Source organism: Rhinolophus sinicus, chromosome 2 (assembly GCF_057876585.1).
Source record: "Rhinolophus sinicus isolate RSI-liver-muscle chromosome 2, RSI-T2T, whole genome shotgun sequence".
Taxonomy (NCBI): Eukaryota; Metazoa; Chordata; class Mammalia; order Chiroptera; family Rhinolophidae; genus Rhinolophus; species Rhinolophus sinicus.
The window spans coordinates 106,077,057-106,095,467 of record NC_142502.1 but is presented as its reverse complement, the minus strand read 5'-3'; the positions used below and the strand labels follow the sequence as shown (position 1 = coordinate 106,095,467).

Sequence of the window (18,411 nt, the reverse complement as noted above, 5' to 3'; positions counted from 1 at the left end):
CCCCACACAGGTTAGCGTCGGGGCGCTAAGCCTCACGGAGAGGACCCTGGCGCCCCCTGGCGGGCGAGGAGAAGGGGCGGGACTGTAGCGTGCGCGCAGCTGGCTGTCCCAGGTCGGAAACCAGTGCCGCAGGCGGCGAGGAGCGCGGCGCCGTGATGCTGCGGATCGGAGCACCAACTGGGGACTTACCCCGGACTGGAGAAGTCCACACTGGGGTAATGAGTCTGGGCTTGAGGGTCAGCAGAGGTGTGGAGGAAGTGGGGCGACAGGGGGACTCTGGAAGCCCCAAGGAGTGAAGACGGAGACTGATAAGAGTGAGGAGGTAGCTTGTAGCACCCAGCGCTTGCACCCCGCAGTGAATCCAGGGCGTCCGTTCTGAAGGGGATCATCTAGGGGTCCGCAAAGGGCTGGTGGGGAAAGGGGTGCTGTGGCTTTTAGCTGGAAGCGTCAAGGGGAAGCCGCTCTAAAGCGCTTTCGCTTTCACTCTGGACTAGAGAGAGGGGCTGGTTAAATCAGGAGGGGGTTGGAGAAGGTGCAAAGAGATAAGAAAACGGTGCCCTGGATGCAATAGGACATCATTTGGGAGAGGGGGGTATGGGCACTGATTGAGAAGAGCCAACTCATCACACAGAAGTTTGATAAAACTGTCACCCGGGTAACTTATAACCCCAGCACTGATAATGGGCGGGGGGGGGGGGGTTCCGTGGGAGCCCGGGGTGCCCTTCCCCAGCTTGGCCCAGGTACCGCCTGCTCCCTTCCCTGTGCCTTCCCTCCCCACTCGCACGCACGTGCTGGGGGGTTTTGCCCAGGCTGGGCTCCCGGGGCAGACGGCAGCCCACAGCTAGCTGGCTTCAGCTCCCAGACTACTGCTACCATTCTTGGCTTGGGGGTACTTTATTACAGAGGACTAGCCCCGAGGATGGGGTTGCCCCTGCTCTCTGGCCCTCTATTCATGGTAAATCAGTATGTGAGAGAGGACTAATGGGCAATATCCCCGGAGGGCAGAGGGGGGGAGCAGAGTAACTTATGGAGTGGTGAGAAAGAGAGCAATAAACCCACTTATAAATTAGAAAATCTCTCCTCACTGCCAGATGAGCAGTGGAAAGTAGGAAGTAGAAGCCAAACAGGGTGGACCTGGGTTTTAGTCCTGAGTCTGTTATTAATTCTGAGTGACTGGATAAGTCACTTGCCTTCTCTATGACTCAGTTTCCTCATTTGAACAAAGGATCTTTATGCCCTTTTCCAACTCAACAGGACTAGATAAAGTGTAGCTTTATCGTCCTTTACTCTTCTTTAATTTATTTTCTTGACCTGAAGAAGTCAGCTCAAACTCTCCAATCAAATCCTCTCTCAGTACAGATTTCTTCCCGACTAATGAGATATCTATTTGCCTCTTAATCAGAAATCCTCACATGAAACCTTTATTTTAAAATGACTCATATGCTCCTTGCTACTTTCTTCCTTTCCTGAGACGTGGCCCTCTTGACCATGGACCCCCTCGACATTTTCCAGTGTTCAATAAACTGAAAGAGCTCACTTCTGATTAAGGGGGGGATTCAGATGGAGGATTCTGGACCCAAAAATAGACCTGCGCTTGTTTCCCAAGGGCACGGTAACTCGCTTTGCCAAGTCTGTGCCACGTCTGCACATACAAACACATAAGGTGGAGGTAATTTACTTGTGGGGCTGGCTCACCGGAGCTTGGAAGAGCCCACCAAGCCAAATTTCTGCCTCTAGGAGCCTCATCCCCACCTCTCTCTTTACAGTGGAAAAGATTCCACTTTGGAAGTTTGGGGCTTAGGGATGCAGTTCTTCCTGCGTTGTACCACGGCCAGGCTGTGTCATTTCCTTGAGCCAGGAGAGACAATAGAGAAAATGGAAAGATGGAGAAAAAATCCTGTACTGGAGTTAGCTCTGGCCTGAGTTACTGTGTGACCTTGAGCCAGTCCCCTCCCCTCTCTGGGAAGGTTTCCTCTGGGAATGTGACAGGAGGGGATCAAGGCTTTTCTTGCTCCGACATTCTATCCTCTGTGTCTCTGCAGACAACCATCATGGCAGTCGAGTTTGATGGGGGCGTTGTGGTGGGTTCTGATTCCCGAGTGTCTGCAGGGTAAGTACCAGCTATGGAAGAAACCTAAGGGCCCCAAAAGTGCATTTTCCTTACCTATTCATTAAGAGGCTGGTGAACTGGAGCTTTGGAGAAATGGAATTAACCTTTCAGAAAGGTTATTAATAAGCTATTAAGTGGGTGCTTGTGTCTCTGAATTCAAGGAGGATCGTACGGGGCCTGAATGCTACATGGCCTGTCCCTGGAAGGAATAAGGTCTGAGAAGGGGATAGTGATAGAGATTCAAGGGGCCCTCGTTCCATCTATAGTTAGAGGCAGAAAAGATGGTTCTGACAAGATGAAATTCTGGTTTCTCGTCTATCACATGTTGAACTAATTTTGTCTTCCTCCTGGTCAGTTTCCTAACATGTAAAATGAGTATATGGGATTAGATCAATATTACTTACTTTAGAACACATAACTTCCTCAACATGGTTACTAGCAAAGAAAAATTGATGAGGAACATTAGTCTTAACTTAATATTTTTAATTTTGTTATAAAATCTGAGCCTAAAAATAAGTCTAATTTTGATTACTCGCAGTGTTTCGTTTACTTCAGATGATTGTTTTGCTCCCTGCTTTAATCCAAGCATACATTTCGTGCACGCCATGGTCATTCTCTTGTCAAATAAATATGAGGGACATTAGACAATTAACCTCAATCTTCCTGCAACTCTAACACCGTGATTGTCGACCCCTTCCTGACAGAGAGGCGGTGGTGAACCGAGTGTTTGACAAGCTGTCCCCACTACACCATCGCATCTACTGTGCTCTGTCTGGTTCGGCTGCTGATGCCCAGGCCGTCGCCGACATGGCTGCCTACCAGCTGGAGCTCCATGGGTATGAAGCTTTGGGGTCCTCACACTACACCTGCTAGCGCTCCCCCAACCAGGGAGCCCCCACAGTGTCCTGTTCCAGGAGCACTGCAGTGGAAAACGAAAAGTTCTTGTTTTGGCTCCTGCTTTTATTAGCTTTTAAGTGGCACTTGAATCTCTCAAGCTGGTTTCTACATCTGTAAAGTGGAGATAATGGTACCTGCCCTCCCTCACCAGATGGTTACTTTAAGAACCAAGTGATATAGGTGAAGGCAGTTTGAAAACTGTAAATCACTATCCTAAGATTAATAATGAGGAAGAAATGATAATGTGGCCCACATATCAGGTTACTGTATGAGAAGTAATGTTTATCTGCTTTTACCCACAAGCGCAGGGCCCCCTTGGAGCCAAGAGAGTTATGTGATTGGGGGGTGGCGGGTGGGACAGAGTAAAGAAGGGGAAAATCGAGATCTTCTTATCAATTGGCAGTGTGAGACTCAGGTTCCCCTGCACACGTGGGAGGGGAGCTGGAGTTTGACCTATTGTAGCTATAAGTTTCAGGTGTCACTTGGCAGGGATGATGGGAATGGCACAGGAGGGTGAAACTTCAGGAAATTACGTTGACCCCTATTCCTAACATTTCCTTCAGGATGGAACTGGAAGAACCTCCGCTTGTTTTGGCTGCTGCAAATGTGGTGAGGAATATTACCTATAAATATCGGGAGGACCTGTCTGCACATCTCATGGTAGCTGGCTGGGACCACCGTGAAGGGGGCCAAGTGAGTCTCTCCCAAGGCACTCCCTCCCTGGGGGTTCCCCACGGCCCTTGAGAGGAAGTGGAGGTCTCATGTCCTTCTAGCAGTGAGTTCCAAAGACACTGCCTCTCTAGGCATAGTACCATCTCCACCAATGGAGGTATGAGATACTGAGGCTTCACTGCAGAGTGTGGAGACCCCCTGCTTATCTCAGTGTCAAGGAGAAGATTGGTGCTTCTTTATTCTGACATGAGGATGCCTCCCCCAGGTATATGGAACCCTGGGAGGAATGCTGACCCGACAGTCCTTTGCCATTGGGGGCTCTGGCAGCACCTACATCTACGGTTATGTGGATGCAGCATATAAGCCAGGCATGTCCCCTGAGGAGTGCAGGCGCTTCACCACGGATGGTAATTAACCAAGTGGAAGGGTACCAGAGGGAGGGTTTTTAACATCTGAAGGAAGTAGAGTATCAGAAACAGGAAGAGGAATACATGGGTGACCATTTAACTTAATGTCCAAACTGGGACACTTTTGAGAGTGAAAGGGGCAAGACAAATGCTAAACTGATGGGATTTCAGGACAAAAGGCATTAACTTGCTGTAGACTGTTCTGACTACAGCAAATTAAGATATGTGGTTACCGTAAGGACCGGTGGTGTGCTGGAGCTGGCTTGGGCTAGCTCATGAGAGCCAATGGCTAAATATTCAAGGATCTATGAGCTGCTTGCTAAGCTATTTATAACTTGAAATCGATGGTGGTAGTATTGAGACCATGCTTCATATGCTACATATGAAGACTTCTTTTGTTTTAAGTTGGTTTACCAGCACACCACTAAATACGTCTCTCTAGGAGATAAGTTTTGAGGTCTGAAGGTTGTATGTTAAGCATATGGATAGGACGGGAAGGAAAAGATTTTTGAAGCTAAGCCTCTCTTAACTCTATGCAGCTATCGCTCTGGCCATGAGCCGGGATGGCTCGAGTGGGGGTGTCATCTACCTGGTCACCATTACAGCTGCTGGTGTGGACCATCGAGTAATCTTGGGCAATGAGCTGCCCAAATTCTATGACGAGTGAATCTTCCTCAGACTTTCTTATTTTGTAATAAACTCTTTGAGACCAGAAGTCGGCGTGGTTGATGGGGAATGGATGCTCAGGGGGGTGCAGCTTGAGGGAGGGGCCTTCTTCCCTCCCAGACCCTCTTTATTCTTTTGCCCCTAGGTCTGAAACATCTTCCCCAGAGGAAGGAGGGCGAGGGTGAGGGCAGTATACTAGAAAGAGCCCTGTACATGACAGGGCATCCTGTACTGAGTGATTTTGAAATATCAGCAACAATAAAAATTCTCATTCTGATGCCCCAGGGAAGAGGCTGGAAGTGAGGCATTTGGACTCATTCATTTAAGGCTGGGACTGACAGGTAGCTAAGGCAGCAACACATGTGAGAATTCTCTAAGAGCAGCAGCAAACTCACATGTTAAAGAATCCCTTTCACAATTCATCCTTCCACACTAGAGGTCAATACATGGTAAATACTTAAATTTTTAAAAAACAAAAGCATTTCAAAAGGGGGCACTCATGAATTCCAAAGAATAACAATAACCAAGAGAAACTACATTTATTGAACCAGGTATTCACTAAATGCTTATAAACTGCATCATTTAGAACACAAACAACCAAGCCTGTATAAGTACTACTACTACTTCTGTTTAAGGACAGGTGGAGGCTTAGAAAGAGTAAGTCACTCGACCAAAATCACAGCAAGCTCTATTGCTGAGATCTGGGGATTAAATTTTACCATATGTCCTTCCTCTGCTACTACATAAAACTTTCCATTCCCTCAAGCTTCTTGTATCATCTCCTCCTTGAAATCTACAATAACTAGCCTAGCACATTCGTGGCCACTTACCATGTTTCCCCGAAAATAAGACCTAGCCAGACTATCAGCTCTAAGGCGTCTTTTGGAGCAAAAATCAATATAAGACCTGGTTTTACTTTAACATAAGACTGGGTATAATATAATGTAATATACCAGGTCTTATATTAATTTTTGCTCCAAAAGATGCATTAGAGCTGATGGTCCGGCTAGGTCTTATTTTTGGGGAAACACAGTAGGAAGTTGTTACCAGATGTGTGAGTAACTGTAGGTATTAAACAAGTCAAGTTCTGATCTTATCTTTGCCTTGCTCTTCCTGAGTGACAGGCCAAATTATACTCCCGCTGTGAGCCCTCCTTTCCTCTTCTGTCAAGTAAATGTGGTTTAGAGCTTTGACTTTCAGTGCCATTTTGCTAATAAGTGAGGAGCGAAGAGGTATATTTAACAGAAATACTGGTAGGCTACCCAGGAAGCTTCTATCTGCTTTTCTTTCTGGACCTCAGGCTAAGCATACCCATTCAAAGTACCCTAAAAACAGTCCTATGCCCTTGGGAGTGTGTGTTTGTTGGTGGTCGTGGGGTGGGGGTGGGGGGCGGCATCTAAAATTACTAGAGCCTTGAGTTCTCTCTAGTCATAATAGTTAATTTATTTTGAAGTTTAAAATAATACTTTAAGAGCCTATCTCGCCGGCTGATCACAACTACTAGAAACTGGAGAGTAGATGAAAAGCAAGCAGGAAAGGACTCTGAAAAGGAAGCAAAAGCTGGTGGTTGTGAAGAGTCAAAACTCGGAGAGGCAACACCCCTGGAGTGGTTTTCAATTGTTTTCCTTCTTTCTTCCCACAGCTTTGCCCTGAAGTCAGGCTAAAGCTCCGTCATCCTGCCAAAGAAACCGAGAACAGGGGCCCCTGTGGGCAGGAGAATATAGGGGAACCCCCCAATGAGAGCCCTGGAGAAGGGGATTTCCTCATTCTAGGTCTGAGTCGTCAGGAGCCCAGGCTAATGGTTGAGCTGCACAGGCCTGTGACACGCCTGAACCAGCATGGCAAAGATTTAAACCTTGTAAAATTAGAAGGCTATCTTTTTCTTTATTGGCCAAAGAATTGTATTCTTATGCCTCTCATTCCAAAAGGGGCTGGAATCAGCTTACGGGACAGATGCAATTTAAAAAGAAGAAGGGAAATTGGGGCAAAGAGAAAAATAAGTGCAGCCAAGGGATAAAACTAATATACAACATGAATATCTTAAAAAAAAAAAAAAAAGTGGTGTTCTGGAGCTGTCTTATACGGGCTAACAAGAGCAGATTGTACAGTATTCAGAAATTTCCAAAGGCAGTTGTTAACCATTGGCAGCTTTATATTGATCATGGTGGAAGTATTTATGCCACAGAAATCAGTAATGCCACAGTCAGCTTTATTTCCTCCCCCAGAGAGCCAGTTTAATAGGATACATATTTATCAGTTGACCGTAGACAGGGGGGAAAAAAAAAACTGGCTCTGAGATACAGGGTAGTGAAAGCAAAGAAGGAAATGAAATTAGGTACAAGAATCAAAAGATTCAGTAAGAAAAAAAAAAAAAAAGCCATCCAAAAAAACTTATAAAATGTTTCAAGCACAGAACACTTACTGAAATAGAACATGCACTATGTTGTAAAAAAAACTCCAATAAATTCTCAAGTATTAGTATCTTTGAAACGCTACATTCTGTGTCCAGACTGTAATAAAAGTAGAATATGACAACAAAAGGATACCTGAAAATTCTCATGGTTTGCAAACTAAGAAAATATTGATAAATAACATGGATTTAAAAGGCAGTCAGTCATAAAGGAAATTAACTCATTTAGAACCAGGTGGTAAAAATGTTACATATCAAATTTTGATATGTAAGTTAAACACAGTTAAAACAGTACTTGGGGGCCGGCCCAGTGGCTCAGGCGGTTGGAGCTCCGTGCTCCTAACTCCGAAGGCTGTGGGTTTGATTCCCACATGGGCCAGTGGGCTCTCAACCACAAGGCTGCCAGTTCAATTCCTCAACTCCCGCACGGGATGGTGGGCTGTGCCCCCTGCAACTAGAAAACAGCAACTGGACCTGGAGCTGAGCTGCGCCCACTGGACCTGGAGCTGAGCTGCGCCCTCCACAACTAATATTGAAAGGATAACAACTTGACTTGGAAAAAAGCCTGGAAGTACACACTGTTCCCAATAAAGTCCTGTTCCCCTTCCCCAATAAAATCTAAAAAAAAAAAAACTACTTAGAATGTTACAGCTTCAAATATATTTATTAGAACAAGATAACTTAAAAATAAATAACTTAAAAAATTCTCCTAAAAACTCTGGGAAAAAAGACAATTGAGCAAATGTAAAAAAAAAAGAAAGAAGGAAATTAGAAAGATAAAAAATAAAAAACAACTTAATAGAGAACAAAGACTATGTAGTAAAGATTCCAAGAGCTGCTTCTTAAAAAAAAAATACTTGTAAGACATTCAGACTTAGAACCAGACTGATCATGAATAAAGGGGAGAAATGAATAAACAAAATAGAGAATGAAAAGGAGAAAATAGGTACAGATATAACAGATATGAAACATAATAAAGGTTTTTTTGAATGAGTATATGCTAATGAATTTGAAAACCTCTGTGAAATAAATTCCTAGAAAAATTTAACCCACCAAAATTAGCAAGAAGAAACACAAAATTTGACTACGCCAATAAATATTGAAGACAGTTTCCAAAGGCCTCTGATAAATTTTTTTTTTTTTTTTCTCAAAATGCCCAGATGGTTTCACAGGTGAGTTACATCAAGCATTCAAGGAATATTGTCGTGCGGGGCGGCCTGCGGGGCCTCTGGTCCCACTCCCCACATAAGAACGCAGGATATGGTGAGGCCAAAAAGGAACACCCAGGGAGCCATAGGTAGGGGAGTCATACCACTATATTCTCTCTGACGGCCAGGGCAAGACACATGCAGTAGTAGCCACAGGATCCACAGTCTGCCATTCACTTTTCTACCTGCCAACCAACCAACCAATTAACGCAGCCTGGCAGCTACATCAGTAGCCAATTGGCTAACCGGCTACAGCCGATGGCCAACCAATCACAGCCGATGGTCATCCACTACCCGAGCCAGCACCTCCCCACCGGAGGCTAAGAGCCTCGAAACTGCTCTCCGGGACTCTGTCCCCACAGATATGCAATTTCTATGTATTTTTTTCAGAAAACAGGAAAAAGCAAAAGCTGCTCAGCTTATTTTATCACACTAGCATAATCTTTTAAAAAAAAAAAAAAAACAACGAACATTTATTATCTCACAGTTTTTTGTAGTTGGCAGTACAAAATTTAATTGAGCAGTTCTTTGTTGTGTTTTTTTTTTCCTTTTTTTTATTAGTTTCAGGTGCACAAAACAATGTAGTTGACATTTATCACTTATATCCCTCACACAGTGACAACCCCCCTCCCTCCATCCACTACCCCTCTGACATCGCGCACAGCCATTACATTTCCACTGTCTCTATTCCTAATGCTGTACTCCGCTTCTTGTAACTATATATATATATAACTATATATACATATATAGTTATATATAACTATATATATAATTATAGTTGACATTCATTATTGTTCAACTTCAGCTTCAGGTGTACAGTGCAGTGATCAGGCATCTACATCATCTCTGAGATGGTCTCCCTAATGAGAGAAGTGTCCATCGGATACCCTGCAAAATCTTTACAACATTATTGATTACATTCCTCAAATTGACTTTCTTTTCCCCGTGGCCATCTTGTGGTTACTGACTGTGCTTTCTAATCCCCTCACCTTACCCCTTATCCCCACCCCCCTCCCATCTAGCAACCCTGTTTTTCCTCTATGTCTCTGAGACTCTTTCTGATTATTTCATTCATTTATTCTTTTCTTTAGATTCCACATGTAGGTGAGATCATATGGTATTTGTTTTTCTCTGTCTGACTTATTTCACTTAACACAATGTTCTCTAGGTCCACCCATATTGTTGCAAATGGTAAGATTTCCTTCTTCTTTATGGCTGTGTAATACTCCATTGTATAAATGTACCACTGTTTCTTAATCCAGTCGTCTACCGATGGGCATTTCGGTTGTTTCCATGTCTTGGCTATTGTGTATAGTGCTGTAATAGACATAGGGGTGCATAAATTTTTTTGAATTAGAGTTTTGGATTTCTCCGGACAGATGCTTAGGAGTGGAATTGCTGGGTCATAAAGTAGTTCCAGTTTCAGATTTTTGAGACACCTCCATATTGTTTTCCACAGTGGCTGCACCAATCTGCAACCCCACCAACAGTGCACAAGGGTTCCTTTTTCCCCACATCCTCGCCAGCACTTGTTGTTTGCTGATTTATTGATGACAGCCATTTTGACTGGGGTGAGGTAGTATCTCCTTGTGGTTTTTATTTGTATTTCTCTAATGATTAGTGAGGTTGAGCATTTTTTCATATGTCTGTTTGCCATCTGTATGTCCTTTTTAGAAAAATGTCTCTTCATGTCCTCTGCCCATTTTTTAATTGGGTTGTTTGTTTTTTTGGAGTTGAGTTGAGTGAATTTTTTATAAATTTGGGATATTAACCCCTTATCAGATATATCATTGGCAAATATCTTCTCCCATTCAGTAGGATCCCTTTTTGTTTTGATGGTTTCCTTTGCTGTGAAAAAACTTTTTAGTTTGATGTAATCCCACATGTTTATTTTTTCTCTTACTTCCCTTGCCCCAGGGGATATATCAGTAAAAATCTTACTCCAGGTAATGTCTGTAAAGTTTCTTCCTATATTTTCTTCTAGGAATTTTATGGTTTCAGATCTTGCATTTAATTCTTTAATCCATTTTGAATTTATTTTTGTATGTGGTGTAAGGAGGTGATCCAGGTTCATTTTTTTGCATGTGTCTGTCCAGGTTTCCCAGCACCATTTATTGAATAGACTGTCTTTATCCAACTGTAAATTCTTGCTTCTATTGTCATAGATTAAGTGACCATATAGGCATGGATTTATTTCTGGGCTCTCTATTCTTTTCCATTGATCTATGTGTCTGTTTTTATGCCAGTACCATGACACTAGCATAATCTTGATTCCAAACTGAGGTATGGAAAATTCAAGGAAAGAAAATAATAGGCCCATTTCACCTTGAACATACATGAGAAAAATAAATAATTATTTATGAACTCAATGTAACAATATTAAAAATAATAATATATCAAGATCAAATGAAAAATCCTTAGAATGCAAGGATGTTTCAATTTCATAAAGTATTTGTATATTACTATAATTTACCAGATTTCTGGACTAAAGAGGAAAAATCATCTGCTTTTCTCAATCAGTTAATAAAGGCATTTTATAAAGTTAAATATCCATTTGTGACTTGTTAGACACAGTTAAGGAACCAGTAATCAAATGAAACTTTCTTATCTTGATAAAGAGTATATTCCAAAAAATCTATGACAAGCAGTATACATAATGGATAAATCATAGGTACCCAAGACAAGAATGTTCACTATAATTACTAGTTAAACATAGCATGGAGTTCAGGCTAATGCATAAGGAAATAAAGAGAAATGAGAGGACTGGATAAAACTTGTTACTTGAAGATTATGTAATCATCTACTTAGAAATAAAAAAACAGCAAAGAAGTAGCAAACTATCAAAATAACAAAATAATTAATCAAGATTTTTAGCCATAAGAACAACTTACAAAAATTAATAGCATTTTTCTACACCAAAATAGCCAATAAGAAATACAATAAAAATTAGAAATAATTTACAATAGGCAAAAAACTATAAAATATCTACTGATTATCTTAAGTAAAAATTCACAGAAAAATTTTAAATTCTAAAAAAGTTATTGAATATAATTTGAAATAATAGAGTCATTTTGCATTCTTGGATGGGATCATAATCTTATAAAGATATCAATTGCCCCCAAAATTCATCTTTAAATTGAATGTAATCCCAGTGGAAACTCTACTTGACCTTTTTGAGGAAATTTATGCATTTACTCTAAAATATATACGATAGAATAAACATCCTCAAATAGCTAAGCAAACCTTTAAGAAAAAGCAATATAAAGGAGAGACTTGTCTTAAAAAAACATTAAGACATTCTATGGAACTATGATTATTTAAAAAAGACACTATAAATCCAATAGTTACTTAAAAAGACAAAAAGATAAATTGACAGGGTAATGGAATTCCAAAATTAGGTATAAAAATAGAGAACTCACAGACAAACCCATACATATCTGCAGGAACCTAATATACAATAAGTTGGCATCATAAATTAATGGGGAAATTATGGATTGTTTACTAGGTGTTATTAGGAAAAATAGCTCACTATTCTGGGGGTACCAAAAAAACGTATACACATGACTTGCAGTTATCTTTTGTTATTGGTATATATTGAGTATTACAATTTTAATACTTTTTTTTCCTTTCTTAAAATGTGTATACATTTTTTGGCACCCTCTGTATAAAGAAGCACAAAGCTGGATTCTGACCTAATGCCACATACAATAGCAGGTGAGTTGAAGCCACCAAAGAGTGTGAAGCTTTAAATGTAATAGAGTAAAATGTAAAGATTATATTTGTGACCAGGGACATGGAAGTACTTCTTTATATAAAATCCCCCAAACCATAATGGGAAATATTTCATTGCATCAAAATTAAAGGTTTTTTTTTTAACAGAGACCATGGACAACTCTTATAAACAAATAACAGCATGGGAAAGGATATTTGCATTATTTAAAAGCAATCAGGGATAATATCCAGAATATACAGTGAACTCCTGCAAATCAGTAACAAAAAGGCAGCAGCAACCCCTAGACAAAATGCACAAAGGGCATAGACATGGACTTTACAGAAGAGGAGACAAAAAGGTAACAAACGTTTGAAGAGATAATCAAACTCAACAACAATCACAGTAAAACAAATGTATACATTACTTTATACCCATCAGACTGGAAACAGTAGAGAGTTAGGTAATGCCAAACGTTGGTGAGCAAACAGGGATGAAGGAAGCCTCCTGCTCTGCTAATGAAAACATAAGCTGATGCAGCCCTTCTGGAGAGAACTCTGGGATACTTCATCAAATTCAGTGCCGAACATTCCAGGATCCAACAATTCCACTCCTGGGTATACACTCCTTTCCCAACTATCTCGTAGGCCCATGAGGAGATTTGGACAAGGACGTTATTTGTAAGACATTAGTGTTAACAGGAAGATAGAGTGACAAGCTCTGCGTCTACCAGAGAGACGGCAGGAAAAATGCTGTGAACACACAACCTAGAGTACTAGGAAGAAGTTAAAAGCAGTGCATTCAATGTACACACAGTAACATGATGGATCTTTAAAAACAGAGGGTTGAGGAACCAAAAAGACAGGTAACAGAATGACCTATTTAGCACAAAAGCCACTCTCTTTAAATAAAAAATTAGTACATACAAAACAATATACATTTTGCAAAAATATAGGGGTGGCCTGACGGCTCAGTTGGTTAGAGCATGAGCTCTTAACAACAAGGTTGCTGGTTCAATTCCCGCAAGGGATGGTGGGCTGTGCTCCCTGCAACTAAAGATTGAAAACACTAACTGGACTTGGAGCTGAGCTGCGCCCTCCACAACTAGACTGAAGGACAACGACTTGGAGCTGATGGGCCCTGGAGAGACACACTGTTCCCCAATATTCCCCAATACATTTTTTTTTAAATGATAAGCTTTTGTGTATATATTTTTTAAAAAACATACAAAATGCATTGGGATGGTTTTCTTTATTGAGGGGAAGGAAATTGGAAGTAGGAAATGGGGATAAAAATGAATAAATAATAAACAGAAAAGGTTTTGTGTGGACCAGTGATGACCATGTGCCATGAACTGAGTAATATAATTAGTTCTACCATTTACATCTAAAACTTTTAAAAAGTCAATGACTCAAAGAAAATTGTAGCACTGAGAGCAATTTCTTCTATATTTCCATGACAAATAATAGATAATTCCATATTTTTCCCTCTAATTAAATAAATAGGAAATATAGTTAAAGTATTCAATTGAAGGCCACAATTTAGAGAGGGTAGGAATTACAAATAATACTTAGATTTTCCCTCTCTCCAATGCATGTGTGTTATTTTTTTATTCTAAATATTTTTTAATCTAATAAACATGTTCTATTTTATGAAACAAACCAGAATATACAGATTCTTTGGTCCTCCTAACCAAATTCTTAACTCTGCTAGTTATAGGCATACATTATAAGAATAAAAATGTTTTAACTCTGTTGGGCTTATTCAGAAGCATTGGAAATTGGTTCAACAATATTCAGCTTTACCCAACAATGTTTATGACAGAATTCTATGTGTATTATATGTAATACAGAATATATGCTCTCAAAAACTCAGAGGTCAAGTATGGAGATTCAAACCGTGTTGACATGGAAGAAACTGGATTTCTCTAGGAAATAGGCTTTTCTAGGGTATCAGTCAGGGTTCTCTAGAAACAGAAGCAATAGGATGTATATAGAGAAGAGACTTACTTTAAGGAATTGGCTCGTGCCATTGTGGGAGCTGGCAAGTTCAAAATCTGCGGCAGGCTGGAGGCCCAGGGAGGAGTTCGTATTTTAGCTCAAGTTCAAAGACTGTCTGGAGGCAGAATTCCCTCTTTCTCAGGGGACCCCATTCTTTTTCTCTTAAGGCCTTCAACTAATTGGAAGGCCCACCCACATTACGGAGGGTTAGCTGCTTTATTCAAAATCTGCTGATTTAAATGTTAATCTCACCTAAAAAATACCTTCACAGCAATATCTAGATTAGTGTACCCAAATATCTGGGCACCCTTGCCTAGCCAAGATGACACAAAATCAGCCATCACACAGCTCAAAGTGAAACCAAGGTAAATGTGGCAAGAGTGTTGAGGAAGGAAATGGACGTATGTACTGACCAATTAGGACAGCTGAACCATCACTGCAGTGTCGGCCTGACCTCACGTCCAAGGTAACCTGCACCAAGGTTTTAGATTAGGATAGGTGCCAGATAAACGCTGGGTGATTCAGTTGAGGTTTTTGTTCTTCCTCCATAGACTGGCTGTTTCAGAGTACCCTAGAGAGCACACAAAGAAAAAAGATAAGTGGAAAGCTTTTCATCCAAACTCAAGACAAGAATGAAAATTTTTGTAAAGCCAGTCTAGCAGTTTTAAAGGATATCTTTTCTCCTCTAACTCAGCATAGATATAGATGAGAGCCAAGTCTAGGGTCTGATGATAAAGGTTGGGAAGTTGTAGAAATAGGAATTGCATAATCCCCCACGTCCCTTATGCTAAGGTAAGGCCACTGGTTGGGATGGATTTGGACACTGAGATATGAAATGGAGACATAGGAATAGATACAGAGAAGTCTGAGAACTAGAAACTGCCAAACCCCCATGAACATTTTTGCTGGAAGCAGCAGACCCACTGCGTTAGTTATCTACTGCTGGGTAACAAATGGCACCAAAACTAAGTAGCTTAAAATAATGAGCATTTACTATTGGGTATTATAGGGACACTAGGGGAAATTTGAATATGGATGGTGGATTTGATAAGATTGCATCAATTTTAAAGCGTTTTGCAGGTAATGGTGGTGCTGCGGTCATACAAGGGAAATGTCCTTGTTCTTAAAACACAAGTGCCAAGCTACGCAGGGGTGAGATGTCAATGTCCACATTACTCTCAAGTGGTTTAACAGCAAATGGAGATATAAAATATCATATGTTCATATGATGGAATACTACATAAGCAACAAATATTAATAAACTACTGACAAGGAAAAAACGTGGATAAATCTCATAGAAACAATATTGAGTGAAGAAGCCAGACACACACAGAAATATACAATTTCAGTTATCTGTTGCAGTGTAGCAAACCACCCCTAAACTTTGTGGCTTAAAACAAAAACATTCACTTTATTATTTCTTGTGAGTCTGTCAGTTAACTGGATTTCGATAATGTAATAACTATGTATGGAGTCAGGTGGGTACTGGACTTATCAGGGTGATCACTGCAGAAGTTATATAGATGTCTAATCACTATGTTGTACACCTGAAACTAATATAATATTGTATGTCAACTGTAGTTGAAAAAAATTTTAATTTAATAAGTAAATAAATAAAAGAAACACTGATGTAGCACCCAAAGCACTCACAGCAGCCACTCCACACAGCACCTCACATTCTGTGTATGGACCCTGGTTATGTTTTCTGTCTGCCCATCAAATTTGAACATCTTCAAAATTCTGTAAAAATGTCTCCTACCCATGAGTCTTGCTGCTCCTCCCCACTTTCCGTGGTAGAATTCAGAAAACATTTCTTCTCTTTGAAGCTAGGGCACAGAAACAGGAACCAAGTCCCACTAATCAAATTCATCTCCCGCCCCCCCCCTCCCCCCCCTCCCCCCCCACACACACACACTTCAATTCAAAACTGAGCAACAGGAGGAAATGGGGACCCATTCTGCCTTCATTTCGCTGGCAAAGGTGACAGAAGAAGCAACTGGCTTTTGGGGAAGGAGTGGTAAGAAACCAAAAAAAAAGGCGAAGTTCTTGGAGCAGAAGTGGCTTAGGAGGTGTTTCAGTACTGGGTACAGTAAAGTCCCGTTCGTTGCAAACAACAGAGCCCACAGCTGCACGCAGACGCGGTGGGGCAGCAGCAGCGACGTGGTTTATCAGGCCCGTCGGTGGGGGGAGGGGCACCTTTATCCGTTTATAATGAGCCATGCCCATCTGTTGTTCCAGCGTTTCCGCTCTAAAAGCCTAATTCTGAGGAAACTTTATTTCTTAGACTTTTCAAAGTTTTATCAAACCGATTTACCAAGAAGAATACTAGAGACTTGATTCAAAGAGTATTTGCAAAACAAAGATGTATGTAGTCAGGCACAATTGCTATATTTGAGATTCAAAATGGTTACTATACCACAGGGCAATAAAATCATAACCTTGGCATTATCTTCTTTACCAGAGAAAAAGCAAAGTCATCGTACCTTATCAGCGTTCTACAGATTAACCTCTAATAATACAGTGCCAGCCTTGTTCTTTTTAGTCACATTACAATCCCTAAGACACTCAGATTTTGATCAGGCAGGATTATGAGGAAATGTTCGAGTGTGGTATCAAATAAGCAAGCAGCATTCTGCTTTATTTATAATTTTTGGAACATATTTCCTACACAATTCCTACCCCTAAGGTACAGAGTTAACCAGATAAGATTTTTTCAGAAATGTTCTAATTCAGTATCATTAATTGGATAGCCTCTTTTATTTGCCCTGTTTCAGGATTAGGACATAAAGATCTCCTTGTTGTGTAGTTAACAAAACAGAGGTCTTACGATATTAAGGCTAGAGAGTTCACATCTGTCTGGAAGGATTTAGCCCATAAGATCATAATTTTCATCACTTTAATCATAACTACAAATATTCTTATTGCCACTCATCAGCTCATTTATTTTGAGAACCCTCCCTCGACTCACCCCCTCAGAGTTTTGCTTACAGTGCCTATAACTGCGGAAGAAATCCCATTTTCTCTGAGATGCCCAGATTTTATCAGTGATCCTGGCTTATGAAAAGTAGCATCCTTTTCCACCTGTCAGGTGGGGCCATAAAAACTATGAACCAGCATACTAGGAGGACTTTGTAGGCCTTGTTTCTATATATGAACTGCAGCCCTTTCTCTTTTTCAATTTTATTTTATTTTTTATTTTTATTGGGGAATATTGGAGAACAGCGTGTTTTTCCAGGACCCATCAGCTCCAAGTCAAATCGTTTTCAATCTAGTTGTGGAGGGCACTGCTGCCTGGCCCATGTGGGAATCCAACTGGCAACCTGGGTGTTATGAGCACTGCGCTCTAACCAACTGAGCTAACAGGCCGCCCAGCCCTTTCTCTTAAATCGTGACTTGTCATACCCAATTGAATGAGATTTTCCTTTAAATATGACATTTCTGGCATGATCATGGTTCCAATTTGGAGGCAGAAGGACTGTTGAACCACTGCACGTCACTTAATTGTCATAAAAACAAAGCAACCCATAAAAGCACTTTGCAAGGTATTGGCAAAAAAGAACTCTGTATCAAATTTTCTATAGAATCATCACGTGTTCTACTGGTGATGCTGTCTACAAAAATGTTTTTGTTTATAGATGTGTGGTAGTTATAAAAAGCAAAATTTCACTCAATGTCCTTTAACAAAGGATAACTGAGATTTTCTGAGCTTAAAAAATTGTAGAAGCATTTCTCATAATTCCAGTTAGTAGGGTCATCATCATCCACAATTTCTCCTCATATTTACTCATATACTTTGTAATTTACATTAAGATTTACTGTAGGATATTTTTTCCTGAATTCTAAAGTCCAATTGGAAAAAAGACACCATTCAAAGAACATTTGGTTTCAGTCTCTACGAGCATAGGCTAAAGTTGAGGGTTACAGATGGACAAATCAAGAAGAAAATTAAATAGTCTTCTCATATGCTGATCAGAAAATAAAACATTTAAAACAATATTCTAAAATGAATTATCATACTTAAATATTGGTTAACAGTTTCATCTAGTTTTATTTCTTGTTCCACTGATCTTGGGCTAGCAGATATTAATGAATTCATCTGCTTCTGTCCTAAAACAGGCCTATAAATTCCAATGCTTAACCTGGTAAATTTGTTCTTATAATTCTATTCTCTGCAATATTAAGAATACCTGGTAAAGAAATTTCCACTGAGCTTCTGAGATTGTCCTTTTCTGTTGTTTCTCTCAGAAGACCCAATTTTTGATGATAGCTTATAGCAAAGGCCTTCAGGCAAGCATGAGAAAAAAGCAGAAAACATTTGGAACAAGACTGGAT

General features: G+C 40.5%; 1 protein-coding gene across 1 annotated transcript; it reads left to right on the top strand.

The window, feature by feature from the left end:
- Window positions 1-20: 20 nt before the first annotated feature.
- On the top strand, window positions 21-4,801 carry PSMB9 (proteasome 20S subunit beta 9). The gene is made up of 6 exons (XM_019738817.3): window positions 21-215; window positions 2,043-2,110; window positions 2,815-2,946; window positions 3,571-3,700; window positions 3,945-4,086; window positions 4,626-4,801. The coding sequence occupies exons 1-6, from the start codon at window positions 156-158 to the stop codon at window positions 4,751-4,753; spliced, it is 660 nt and encodes a 219-aa protein (XP_019594376.3). The 5' UTR covers window positions 21-155; the 3' UTR covers window positions 4,754-4,801.
- Window positions 4,802-18,411: the final 13,610 nt, after the last annotated feature.

What these genes read in the sequence shown, in the direction of transcription:
- PSMB9 (XM_019738817.3), top strand. Translation starts at nt 156, where the DNA reads ATGCTGCGGATCGGAGCACCAACTGGGGACTTACCCCGGACTGGAGAA. An exon ending in GATTCCCGAGTGTCTGCAGG is followed by an intron (nt 2,111 to 2,814) that starts GTAAGTACCAGC and finishes CCTTCCTGACAG; the next exon opens with AGAGGCGGTGGTGAACCGAG. An exon ending in CAGGCGCTTCACCACGGATG is followed by an intron (nt 4,087 to 4,625) that starts GTAATTAACCAA and finishes AACTCTATGCAG; the next exon opens with CTATCGCTCTGGCCATGAGC.